The sequence below is a fragment of the Pocillopora damicornis genome, chromosome 7 (genome assembly GCF_964200805.1).
Source record: "Pocillopora damicornis chromosome 7, jaPocDami1.2, whole genome shotgun sequence".
Lineage (NCBI taxonomy): Eukaryota > Metazoa > Cnidaria > Anthozoa > Scleractinia > Pocilloporidae > Pocillopora > Pocillopora damicornis.
The window spans coordinates 14,369,897-14,383,243 of NC_142676.1; the positions used below are offsets into that span (position 1 = coordinate 14,369,897).

A 13,347-nucleotide genomic window follows, 5' to 3' on the forward strand; every position below is an offset into this window, starting at 1 on the left:
GTTTTTCCGACGCGTAGATGGGGACTAGTACACCCCTTCCCCTTTCGTCCATCGACATTTTGGTGGGGACCCCCGAAAGGTGTAAGGATACAGAAAGGAAAATGAACCCCATTGTAGAGATATCAGTCTTTGGAAATTTAGAGACCAAGTTAACTGTTCGGGAGACTGGTATTTTTTTCTTTAAACCCAGGAGATCTTAGGAGGAGTACCGCAAAGAGTAAGGAAAGGCCCTCTCCGCCTGCCCTCAATTGCTACGATTCCTTCCCCATATTCCATCGGTAGCCGTGAGGCAATGCAAGAGGCGGCTGGTACCCTTTCCTATGTTTTGAAAAACGCGGAAACTATAAAACTCGTAGAGCTCTGTTAACCCTCTAACTCCTAGCAGTGAGGAGCATCAAATATCTCCTTACAATGTCACCCCTGAGTCACAAAGAGGTCACGAAAGTAAATGAAATGATTGCCTACTGAGGAGGCTCTTGATTGTTAAACAAATTCTCGTTGTCGGGTACCTCAGAAACTGTGTAGCGTACTTTATGGAGAATATGCATACTGATCTAAGGGTGTAAAGGGTAAAGTAGTCTAACGGGAACTCCTGAAGGGGACAGCCATCAGTCTCCATCGTGCAACGAGTCGTCATATTTATCATCGTGTTGTTGGCAGATACTTTAAATACCGATTTTGTAAATAATATGGCGGCTAAACGGAAAGGAAGGAAATTGATGCTTTAGCACTAACGATTGAGATTCATCACAAGCGATTGATTATTTTGGCACAAATGGCTCCCCCTAGCAAAGTTATTCATTGCTTGTTTACGGTGATGCGACTTCCTGGGACGACCGCAAGAAGGACGAACCGTAAAAGCACTGGATCATACTCCCATAAAGCACTTCGGTCGTACAAGAGGTGGCATTATAAAAATTTCCTTCGCTACTACTCAGTTCGAACCGCCAACTTGAGAATTGAAGTCGAGGAAATGGACAACAGATTAGACCCAAATGACGATAACAGATACAGAACAAGTGCCCCAGTCCAGGTGAGTCGGAGCTGCCATCCGAAATTTTTCTGGAATAGGACGAATAAGTTGAGAAATTAAGCTTAATTAACTAAATGTACGTAGACTGGACGTTTCAAGGGGAAAGTCTTGTTTATTATTAATCCGTGCTGATTCGTACCTGTGTCGGCGGCGGTTTTATTCCCATGGAGTAATTTCTTTGGTTGTTACCTGTGAATGAGCTTGAATTATTCTTCCCTTTTTTGTCACTATGCATATGACAAGGACTAAGGTCTTGTGATTGCTTTCGTTCCCACAAAATTGTCTCCCTATATAATGTAAATGACATTGGACAGTACATGTTTAAACTAAGTAGAGTTACTGTGAACCAGCAAATTGCCTGAAGAACAACTCTGGAATATTCAGTATTGACAAGCTTCTTGTCTTGTACGCTACGTTATGATACTCGGTCGTATATTGGTAAACGATAAAACAAGCGATAAACATCTCCTTCTTAATGGTACCTTGCATGAAACGTTATGCATGCTCAAGTTTTTACGTGAATAGGTTAAAAGGGGGTCTGAAGCTTTAAACTGTCATTTCATTTGCATTCATTGCTAGTTAGCTTTAGAGGAGTAGGTTTGGTATTTATTTTACGCCACTTCTTGTTATTTGCGAAAAATTCGATTTGAAGTTGCCTTTTTGCGGCCGTGAAACAGTCGGCTAAAACGATTAGCACGTCGAGGCACAAATTAATGCAAATGAAAACACGTTAACATCGCAGAGGCTATTTGCCTTTACTATCAGTGTTTCATTTTGCTTTGATTTACATGACAAATCGTTAGCAACGTAGTTAAAAAAACCTGCTACACTTTTTTAGTTGATTTTTGTAGTACTTTTTTTAAATGTACAGTTGTGCTAATAAAGCCAGTTGTGTTACTGTTGTAATTCATTTATCCCCTCACAGCACTTAACTTGCTATCAGCAACTCCTTGTATATTTCAAATTGCACTCAAAAGTGTGTGATTACTTGCTCAGAGGTAATTCCTTAAGTATTTGATTGTGCATCCCTTCTGTGGACATTTACATGTATTAGGTGCACTTGTCTTAACAAAGTTGTGGTTTTTATTATGGCCGCAGGCCTAATTATAAGGGTGATGGTGATTTTATTTAAGAGAATTGAACACATTTGTAAACATTATACCAGAGTAATGAGCCGGGTGATCCTCCTTTCACTTAAATGGTATCATCTTGTTGACATGTTGTACAACAATTTAATTTAATCCTAACTTTCTATCACAGTCCCATGGAGGTCTCTTGTCAGCTGGGTCTTCAGGTTTACAGACGACGACATCTTTGCCTGGGGGCCTGAGTACCTATCCACCCACACCCAGTCCAATGCCACCACTAACACCTATGACTCCTATGACAGCAGAACAAGCTGGGATTGTACCTCAACTACAGTGAGTGTATAATTGGTTACTCTACTATTTAAATTCCTTGTACTATTCAGGCTTGTACTTGCTAAATGTTTATTCAGTGGAACAGCTAGAAAGAGATACACTTGTTAATGTCTCAAATGCATTATCAAATTATTTTGCCTTCTGAGCATAAAGAATATCTTAGTAACTTGTAATAATCATATGCACAGGTGTATATAATGATACTTGGGTTACATCTTTGTCCTCCATGGTTTTGCATGTTGTCTTTCTTGTGCAAAGTCTTACACACTATACATACACCTGTACAATTTCTTTTGTGCCAATAATGACAAGTTAAAAATTTGGATTCTGTTAGTAATGGTAATGATAATAATGATAATCACCAGCCAATCAGCAGGTGCAAAAACCTCTATTCACTTGTGTGGTATATACTAATAATAATTACAATGATGAGGATACTTGTGTAATTTTAAATTTACTGTATTTCTTCACTTATAAGCCAATCTTGGATATAAGCCAAGACCCTAAAAGTTAGAGACCTTCCAGCAGACTCGTGTTGTCCAAGAAAAAAGCAAAACCATCAGCTCTAAGCCGAGAGTGATATTCTTGATTGTAAACAGCCATTTGAGTGAGCGAACCTAACGGAAAACATTGGGAAATGGTTCACTGAACACAAAAGCTAATGAATTACAATAAACACAAAAGAAAAAAATTAATCAGTGAAGATGTAAATACTACTATGCAACTGCAGAAACACAACACCCTCAGTTACTGTAACCTGACAAGCATTTCAACTGAGTATTTCTTTCATCACTGTTATTTTTCTCATCATGCCAAAAGTACATCGCTCTTCGTGTATTATGGCTTTCAGTGACGGTAAATGTTATTGCGGAACAAACAACAAACAACTCAGAAATCGCTTGAGATTATGGACTTAGCAAGTCCATGGTGCGACACTGGAGAAGAGACCAGTAGAACTAGTAGAGCAAGTGATGGAGTGGTTTTCACAGCAGTGAGACCAATAGAAATGAGAAGAGCTTTGCAGAGTTGAGTGAGATCATCTTTCAATGCATGGGAAGCAAAGAATCTGATTGGTGGTTAGAAATAGGTTGTTCTCACAACATTTTTAAAACATGTCACATAAAGAGCACTGCAGTCGCAGAATTTATGGTCATTGTGTGTTTCCAGAAAATATCCATACCCCCACCACGGAGGGAATTGGAAATTCCAGAGGGGTGGGGGGGTCAAAGTCCCAGGAAATTCCAGAGGGGATGGGGGGTAAGAGGCGAAATTTTTGTCCAGAGGGTAGGAAGTCGATCGACTTTCTTCGTATGTCAATTGGCGCCTTTTACCTACTTTAGTGGGACGTTCTGAAGTTTAAGTTGTTAAATTACGATGCTTCTAACAGTTCTGCAGCAAAAGAAAGTTTTCTTTTATCCTTGTAGCGCTTTGGAACATAAATAACATCAAATAAAGAAGAGAATCACTTTGTTTTTCGAACGGAGCCGCCATTACTCGTTACCAGTCTCCAAAGATTACAACCAACAGGAATGGTTACCTAGGGATTTTCCTCGGTCATAACACGTTTCGCGTTCGTAAAGTTTACAAATAACTGTCTTGGTCTCACAAAAAAAAAAACGCTGGTCTCGCCGTCTCGCAAAGTTTCGCATAAATTTACCATTCACTACCCCTTATTGACTCCAGCCATCTATTAATTTTGATCTGCACTGAGCTTAATTCCGTTGCATCATAATGTGTAGGAGACTTGACGATTTCGTTATGGCTTACTTGCTTGCGATGTTACAATGAATGATAAGTACAGTCGTACCGTAGTAGAAAACAGTTGATAGTAACATTGAGAAACATTAGGATCCAGGGCTATGTATATATGCGCGTGGGACTGGTAACTAGCCAAGGTTTGTTTATGCACAATCGGACGAAATTATCGACCCGCTGTTAACAAGAATCAATGCTTGTGTGAAGAAATTTTACATTAGAGGCTGGAATTTGGAAAGATGAGTTCAAAATAACTTACTGCTGACTCGGTTTTCTCTTTTGCTCTCTTATTTATGACACAATTTGGTACAAATTTACGTTGCTCAATGTGATTTCGAACGTTTCCATTTCAAGTGCACGCAATTTTCTCAGTACATTGTACAAACTTAACAGTTCAAAAGTGTTTTGTTGCGACTTGTACAGTTTTTTTCTCCTTTCGTGTACTGAGAATACTGTGTTAAATGTTTAAGGATAAGTATTGTATTTAAAAATAAAGCAAACATTAAGTTTAAGCTAGTTAGCGACGTTTACCTTGCGCGTGTACGCCATCTCTCGAATATACACGCGACAAAATCACACGTCCCTCTTGTTTGTTGTTTGCTACGAGAAAAAAATATATTTCCAGGGGGTATAGGGGGTGGTAGAAAGTTCTTTGGAAATTCCAGAGGGGTGGGGGGGGCTACCACTGCTACCCCAAAATGGAAAATCCGAAGGGGTGGGGCGGTCCTATATGAAATTCCCTCCGTGGTGGGGGTATGGATATTTTCTGGAAACACACATTTCACATTAACTTTAAATTTGCAATTGTACTTGTTTTTGATCCCAAACCCTTGGCTATGAGCAGAACCCTGTTTCTTGTGAAAAATCTCCCAGACTTTTGTTTCAAATACTGAAAAAATCACTCAGCTTATAGCTGAAGTAATACGGTAAAACTTAAGTTGATTAAAAAAATAAAATAAGACTACTATTTTTAAAAAAAACTGGTAAAAAAATCTTTCCAGCAATTTGTTTTGTGCCAATATTAACAAGTTGAAGGTATAAATTATATACAAAAACAATTATTATGATAATGATAACATCATTCTACAATAACAATGATAGTAATGATGATAATAATGATGAAAAGAATATGACTGTATACAGTAATAACCTTATAAAGGTGCACATCATTCTTAAATTATAAAGTGATGTACATCAAATTTAAATTAAAGATTTGTGTTAACTGGCTGATAACTAATTCTTAAGATCACGTATGAAGAAGTCAGATTCACTGTCAGTCTCAAATGTTCATTCCAAATTGTGGGTGCATTGGTGGAAGAGGATCTGTGGCCATACTTGGAGTGTGGACTAAGTGCTTATAGTAGTCGTACTTTTTTTAATTCTTACTAAAAATTTTTGTAAAGGAAATCTTTCAATAGTATATATAGTTGATCTCTAGCTGTCAATATTTTGTTTTGACAGAAATATTGTGTCCACTGTAAATCTTGGCTGTAAGTTAGACTTGAAGAAGATTGCTCTTCATGCAAGGAATGCAGAATACAATCCAAAGGTAAGTTGTACATGTAGCACTTTTATCAATAACATGTTTTAAGTTTATACAGAAGCTTTTGAACTATTTGTAACAGAAGTGTTTGTTTTCTAGAGCTCTGCACACTGAATTATTTTTGTCAATTTTCAGCGATTTGCAGCTGTAATCATGAGAATACGAGAGCCGAGGACAACTGCATTGATATTCAGTTCTGGAAAAATGGTTTGCACAGGAGCAAAAAGGTATTTGCAACTCAGAGAACATAATTTTTTAAAATTGAGATCATAAACTGACTGGTGTCTTATTCAATTGCAACAAGTTTTAGCTCTTATTATCATTGGTTGCTTTAAAATTTCAAATTCTTACCAATTCCATTGAAAACTACCATTGGGTAAATGAAAGGATTTATGGAGACTTTGGTTTGGTTTTGGTTCATTTTAAACTTATCCATTTAAAACTCTCTGTAAACTTAATTTGACTCTTTCATATTATTCTTAAGATGATTGCACTTTTGAAGGCTGTTAAAAAGACTTCTGAAGTGTTATTTTATGTTTTCCTTAGTGAAGACCAATCAAGGCTAGCTGCAAGGAAATATGCCAGAGTGGTACAGAAGCTTGGGTTTCCAGTGAGTAAAATGCTTGTTTGTATGCTGGCAATCTTAATAATTAAAAGAGATTTTAATCAAACTTTTTTCAGTCACCAATAAGATGAATATATCTTGCTTTCCTGTTTTATTATTTGAGAACTTTCATTGGTATTGGTACTCTGGATAGTGTTAAGGCAGCTTTTTCATTTCCTTTCAATAAATCTGGTTTCAACTTTAGGAACAGAAAGAGACTGCATGGCAGCCATCTTTTTGAAAAATTAATGTATAATACATATAGTATTATGATTACCTTAGCCAATCATAACACTGGTATCCTTAAAATCACTGGTTAATGAACAAATTAATTTGTGGAGGAAAATTTGAGAGCATTTCCTTTAAAAACTCCCCAAACAGTAAGGTATTTTGACTCCAAAGTGTTGAAGGCACTCGCAGCAAGTTGTTAAATTGATCCAAAACCTATTCCAGTAAACATGGAGCATCTGAACCATTTTAAACTGGATTGTGTATTTTTTCAGGGAGAATTGAGAAAGTGAAATAGAAAAACTTTAAGGACCACAAGTGATAAGTTTTTGTGGTTTGTGATTACATGTTGTGATCTTGTTCTTTTTTTAATTGGCTTTTAACACAACGAAAATGCCAAAAAACATTTGATTTAGTTGGTTTTTCTTCTGTTACAGTAAATAATTCTCAAGAAATGTGTTAATCGCTTTTTTATTGATTTTTAGCTATCTCCTTGGATAGACCTACATTTTTTTAATTATTTAATACCATCACTGTTGGCCAGACTGCTTGCAAAATTGATTTTTTTGTATGGGGTGTGTAGCTGTTAACTACGAGTTTCAAAATGCATCCTGTGTGTAAGCAAACAGAGATATGACCCTAAAATTTTAATGTCTTTTGTTTTAGGCAAAGTTTACAGAATTCAAAATTCAGAACATGGTTGGTAGCTGTGATGTGAGATTCCCAATTCGACTTGAAGGCTTGGTGTTAGCCCATGGACAGTTTTCCAGGTAACAAATTCAGAAAATTGATTAATAGTGATGCATATGAATATCTCTCTTCTCTTTTTGTGTTATATTTTCCAGTGTGGATGTACTGTTCCTTTATGGTCTGTAGGAAAAAAAATTTGTCCTGATATGATAGCCTCAACAAACTATTTAATTCTGGAATGTAGAATGTACCCATTTTTGAAAGTGTGGTTGATCTACCTTTTTCATGTATATTGATTATATTAGATAGGCCTTTATTAAACCATAATGGTGAAAGGAATAAGAATTAAGTTAGATTTAAGCTTTAAATTGCATAAGGATAGAATGCACTGCATGCATAAACTGTGGACACCATCATCCTCCACAAAAAAAAAGAATTGCAAACAGTAATGAAATGGCCAAATTCAAGCTCACTGGGAGGGTGGAGAATGGTGGCCAATTTCCATGTGTCTTAGAAAAGAGTTTAATTTGCTATGGATTAAATAAATGACAGATATGGGATTAATGGTGAGATTTTTAAGACAAACAAATTTTCTCCTTTGATTAGCATAATTCTTCACATTTTTTCACCCTTGTGTTCATCAAATACTCCATTACTCTCAATGTTTTATTTAAGACGTTTAGATAATGCTTATGAAATAAATTATTGTTTTGTGTATTGATTAATTTTGCAGTTATGAACCAGAGCTGTTTCCTGGTCTGATTTATCGAATGGTTAAGCCAAGAATTGTGTTATTAATTTTTGTGTCAGGGAAGGTGGTTTTGACAGGTAAGAAATCATATTTATGTTGATCAATGATCTTCAAGGGTGAGCTGCGATTTACCATGTACATTTACTATGCTACTAGTACAGTGCTACCACTAACTGAGCTACAAAGCCAGTTGTTATGAGCAAGGTACATTTTTGAGAATCCTTCTTTCCCTTATAGGAATGTGATACAATTGGTAATGAGGATGTATTAACTTGTCTCTAAATGGTTCATTTACAAATTGTTATTTACAACAGATGTCCGATAGTAGCTCACTGTTACATTTGATACATTTGCAACTTACAGTGCTGGCTGCAACTTCCTTTTGGTAGCTATCACCCACACCAAACCATTTAATTCAGAACTCTAGAAGCTTTAGGTTTCTAATCATACTGAGACTGACTGGCATTCATGTATAGCTGTCATAGGATTGTTTGGGGCTCATTTTTTTCTTGGTAACTTAAAGTGAATTCAAAGCATGAAGTAGGTGTTTTGGTACTCTCCCCTCCTCCCCCTTTGGATGTGATCCTTGTCCATCGCTAGTTACACCAGCATCTCCTCAGGTTTCCCTGACTGTTACCTGGTACCCGTTTGTAGTCTGGAGTAGAGAAAATTGCCGTGAGAATTAACCCTTTGACATGTTTATTTGTCCTATAGGTGCCAAAGTGCGTTCAGAAATCTATGAAGCCTTCGAAAACATCTATCCTATCCTCAAGTCATTTAGAAAGACATAACATTACGATTAAGATGTCGCAAAGGATCATAGGACGAAAAGTATTCCTGGATGAACCACTACATCATGTATGCAAAGTCAAGAATTATAGAGAGACCTGGATGGAAAAATAGCCAAGTGAACTTTTCCAGCCAGGTGGCCGGAAAGGAACCCAATTTCTTCAGGCATTACTAAAGAAACATAATTTTGGAAAGGCTATGAGCAGCTTCTGTTATGATACAATTTTGCTTGTAATTTAGAGAATCGCATTTAGAGGGCTGTTTCAAACGTTCTCGGCAATTGCTTGAAAGTGGAGGGTCACCCACGCGGATAATGTTTAGGTGGTTATTATTCCCTGACTCTAAGGATTTATTTTTGAGTTGTTGTTGAGTTAGTTTTGAAAACAAACATAAATATTAAAGTAAAATCTTGGTTGTTGAAGTGGTATGTTGCTCGCACCAATTAGATTCAGGCTTTAGGCTTTGCCGCCCGTACCCTTCCTCTGCACAAGCACAAAACAACCACTACCGTGATTGGAAGGCAAGCTTTTTTGTTGTGTATGCTGGGACGAGTGTCTTTTGTTTGGATGTTAGTTCTATCACAATATCAGTGGGAACATTGCGTGTTGTCACGCATTACACGTAATTTATCGTACTTTGCAGTTGTTCTTTTGGGGAAGGTCGACAAGATGGAGAGGTTATGGTTTTTTTCCTGTTTTTACTACCGTGTTGAATATCCGTTTCTTTGCTTGAGGAAGCTCCCCGCGATTACTTTCTGTTTGTGGTGCTGTCGTCATTTGTCATTTTTCACCATACTTTGACATAGGGATACTCCGAGGGAAAAAACTCGGAGTGCTGCCAATACTGGAACCTTCGACATTCCGATTAGTACTACGGACACTACCACTGAACCATAGTAAACTCGTGGCAAGCTCGGCCATTTACCTGGGTTCATGATGACAAAATGCCTGCATACTGCGATGGTAGGAATGTCGATACGTGATGCTCATGTGCAATGATGATGTAAATGGGGAAGGTAGAATTTGGGGCAAACCTTTCTGAGAGTTTCCAGCGAGACTCGAACTTACAACCTGACTAGTGCTTCGGCTGCTCTATCACCATTGGTGATTATTGCTAAGCTGGGCCATTTAGCCAGGTCCATGGTGACAATCTTCCAGCATATTGCGAGGATAGGAATGTTAACATGTAATGCTTATCTGCAATGATGTAAATGAGGATGGTAATTTTTAAGCGTGGTGATTCAGGTGAACGAATGTGTTATTCAGAGAATGACACAGGCATACTCGGATAAAAAAACCTCCGAATGCTCTCACAACCTTCCGATTAAAACTTCGGACGCTCTACCACTGAGCTATGGAGGCTAGTGGTGACTTAAGTGGTTTGACTTGGTCCGATAGTGACAAACTTAGCGTACTACAACCATTGGAATGTCAACAAGATGTTATCAATGAACTTATTTAAGATGGTGTGAATGAAGATGGTAAATTTTAAGCTCGGTGGTTAAAACGAAGGGAGATATCGAAATGCTCTTGAATTCTCCTTCAAACCATCACAACGAGAAACAGAGTGCTTCACTGTAAATTTTCGAAGTTTGGTGTGAAAATGGTGGTTATTTATAATCGTTTATTAAAAAAGAAACACCTCGCAGTCCGAAGACTGAATTACGTGTATAATATACAAGTTATAATTAAAATGAATTAATTAAGATGAATTAATTAAATTAATTGAATTAGTTAAAATGAATTAATTAAAATCAACAGCGTGATTGTACCATGATGGTACAACCACCGGCTTGAGTTGAAGAGTTTTTTTCTCTCCGCAATGGTTACAGTGCAACCTTGTAGTTGTTGCAATTCTACTGATTCTGGGTGGAAACCTATGAAAATGGAAAAATACAATGTGGATCCGTATCGGATTTTCGATTCTTAACTTATTGGGCTCAAATTAATCATGGATACAGGATTTGCAAATTGTCAACATGTACCTTGCTACCGTCCATCTTCATGACTTCCTCAGTGATAAAGAATGAAAATTGGTTTTGAGTCCAAGATCAACTTTACCAGTCGAGTAACGTTTTGATTTGTAGAATGAGTAATCAAAAAGACCATTTGGTTTTCAAGCAACGAAATTATTTTGTAGTAAAAAAAAAAAAACAAAAACAAAAAAACATTGTCTTAATCAAATGAATTACGAAGTCTAGCGATGACAAAAACAAAGTGGGACATAGTAGAATAGTGGAGGGGTTGAGAGTAAGGCTATCAGTAATGACATTGCGTGATCTACTATTCCAAAATGGTGCGATCTCACTACGTATGTGTCCTCTATTCTATCGCAAATTTTCCACGGGTTATTGATGTTCAAATAAGTCCTGTTGTCTTGAAGTGGCAAATATATAGCGGTCAATGTATTTTAAATAGAATGCAAATTCTGAGTAAATTTTGTGTATTTCTTGTCATATGCTCAATTTCAATAAAGTACTCCTAAACATTCTAATTACTTGCCTTCGTTTTGTGGTATTTTGCATGTCTTTCTATGATCTAAATGCAGAAACAGAAAATCATCACTGATGATTATTTTTAGGAAGAACGATAAAAATTCAACAGAGGTACCTGCCCAAAGACACTTTAACTTTGATTGTTAATCATTATCCAACCGGTACTAAAATTAAGAATAATAATAATTAAACAACAGTTGTGTCTGCTATCTACCATTTTCCCAGAACTCTCCTGTGAAGCCTTCTCCACAGAGACATTTAAAGGTACCATATTTGTAATTCGTCACACACATAGCTTGGTTTTGACATGGTGAGGAAGAACAAGGAGACTGCAAAAACAAATAAATGAATAACTAATAAATCGATATAGATGTGTAAAGTAAAGTTGTTAGTCACGAACTCATCAGCATAGTTGTGTTTCTATCAACATCAAAGGACGCATCTTTGAGCAACTTTCTGGGCATCATTCATTGAAGTGTATAGTATATGCTCAGACAGGACGAGGAAATCACGCTTGAGAGAAGCATTTCGAGAAAGGAGCTATGATCAAGACACTTAAGGATACCTACCGCAATGGAGAAGCGATGCGAACTCATATTTCCACCATATTGTGTGGCGTTTCTGTATTTATCAGTGGAAAGTACCTTGCACAAAAATTTTCCTTTAGCTCCTCTGAAGGTGGCCAAGTTAAAGGAAAAACACAAAGGACTGCTGAGACATTCAGAGGCGCAGTCCATGGCGTCATACACCGTGGATTTCCCAACGAGAGACACATTCAGATAGTGGAAGTCGTCTTTCATGAATACACTTTGTCAAACAGTTTGGGATATGGTGGGGATGTCCTCTCCAAGAATGTGCAATAAGACAACGCAACGATTATGTTAAACGCGGCTATGTTAAAGGTTATGGTTAGCTTATGAAACATTATTGCCTGAGAAATGAAAAGGGTCTAATTTCTTAGTATGCGTACTTAGCAGAGCTTTGATGACAAGAAGTTTTCTTTATGTTGTTTCTACGAAGCCATTTCAAATGCTGACCGCTCTACAGCGATTTCCCATTATGATGTACATTTGGACACGAATCTTATAATTGAAATCTCAAACAATGGAAGGCCATACCTCTGTTAAAGATGATAAAAGGTTTTAATCGTGAATCAGTTGATTAATTTACGTTAAAAATCCATAAGAAAAAATATTGCTTCAAAAAGAGATGCTCTTCATTCATCTGATACCAATTGAAATATTACAATGTTGATGCCAAAATGCAGCATGGATGTCTTCAGTTAGCAAACATCTTAATTCGAAAAATCATTTAGCATTAAAGTATTTTACAACCTCCTCGGAGATTTTTAAGTTTAAATTTTTTTAGATTTACCTTGCTCCTATTTATTAGTAAAATATAGAGATAATTTTGCCAGTGTTCTTGATATATTCTTATAGTCTCTTACCTTTCAAACAAAAAAAAGTAAATTTCACCTCAATTGTACTTGCAACCAACACAGATAAAATTTATATTCATAAGGGGAAACATTATGCAAAGTACCGTTACCAATTTTATCAGTTGACGTCATTATTCTAAAGGTGGACACTTTACATTCATTTTGTTTCGTTTTTTCATCCTTTAGTCTGACTAAATCTTAAAGAGCGGCGACACGAACAACGAGAGACAAACAATAACTTTGAGATGGGGGCTGCAAGATATTCACTTCAAACAGTGGGACACGCAAGTCACACCTTATTCTTGCAGCAGCTAGTTTTCCCCCACAAACAGAGTAGGAAACTGCCTTACCCGACTGATGACGGAACTTTTCCTCCGCGTTGATCAATATGAGTCGTAGGAGATAGTTTTGGAGGAATAATGTCTGACTGAGTTAGGCGATTGATCTTACTGCTTTAAAACAACTTTGTCATATAATTTCCCTCTGAAATTAAATAAACAACTACATGAAGACACGTGCACAACATCATTTATAACAGGAACTTCTCAGAAAGACTTCAAAAGCTTCAAACCTTTAGAAGAGTCTATGTTGCATATCACAA

The 13,347-nt window shown here is 36.9% G+C and overlaps 2 protein-coding genes across 2 annotated transcripts; one reads left to right on the forward strand and one right to left on the reverse strand.

Annotated features, from left to right (window-relative positions):
- The first annotated feature begins 870 nt into the window (after positions 1-870).
- LOC113670375 (uncharacterized) lies at positions 871-9,235 on the forward strand. Its single transcript, XM_027186520.2, has 8 exons — positions 871-1,033; positions 2,294-2,454; positions 5,671-5,758; positions 5,888-5,979; positions 6,299-6,362; positions 7,251-7,354; positions 8,008-8,102; positions 8,740-9,235. Exons 1-8 carry the CDS (start codon positions 974-976, stop codon positions 8,814-8,816), a joined length of 741 nt encoding a protein of 246 aa, XP_027042321.1. The 5' UTR covers positions 871-973; the 3' UTR covers positions 8,817-9,235.
- Positions 9,236-11,192: 1,957 nt separating this feature from the next.
- On the reverse strand, positions 11,193-12,132 carry LOC149042716 (uncharacterized). Its single transcript, XM_089213449.1, has 3 exons — positions 11,878-12,132; positions 11,523-11,637; positions 11,193-11,351 (listed from the first exon to the last, which is right to left on the reverse strand). Exons 1-3 carry the CDS (start codon positions 12,106-12,108, stop codon positions 11,308-11,310), a joined length of 390 nt encoding a protein of 129 aa, XP_089069575.1. The 5' UTR covers positions 12,109-12,132; the 3' UTR covers positions 11,193-11,307.
- Between the last annotated feature and the right edge of the window lie 1,215 nt (positions 12,133-13,347).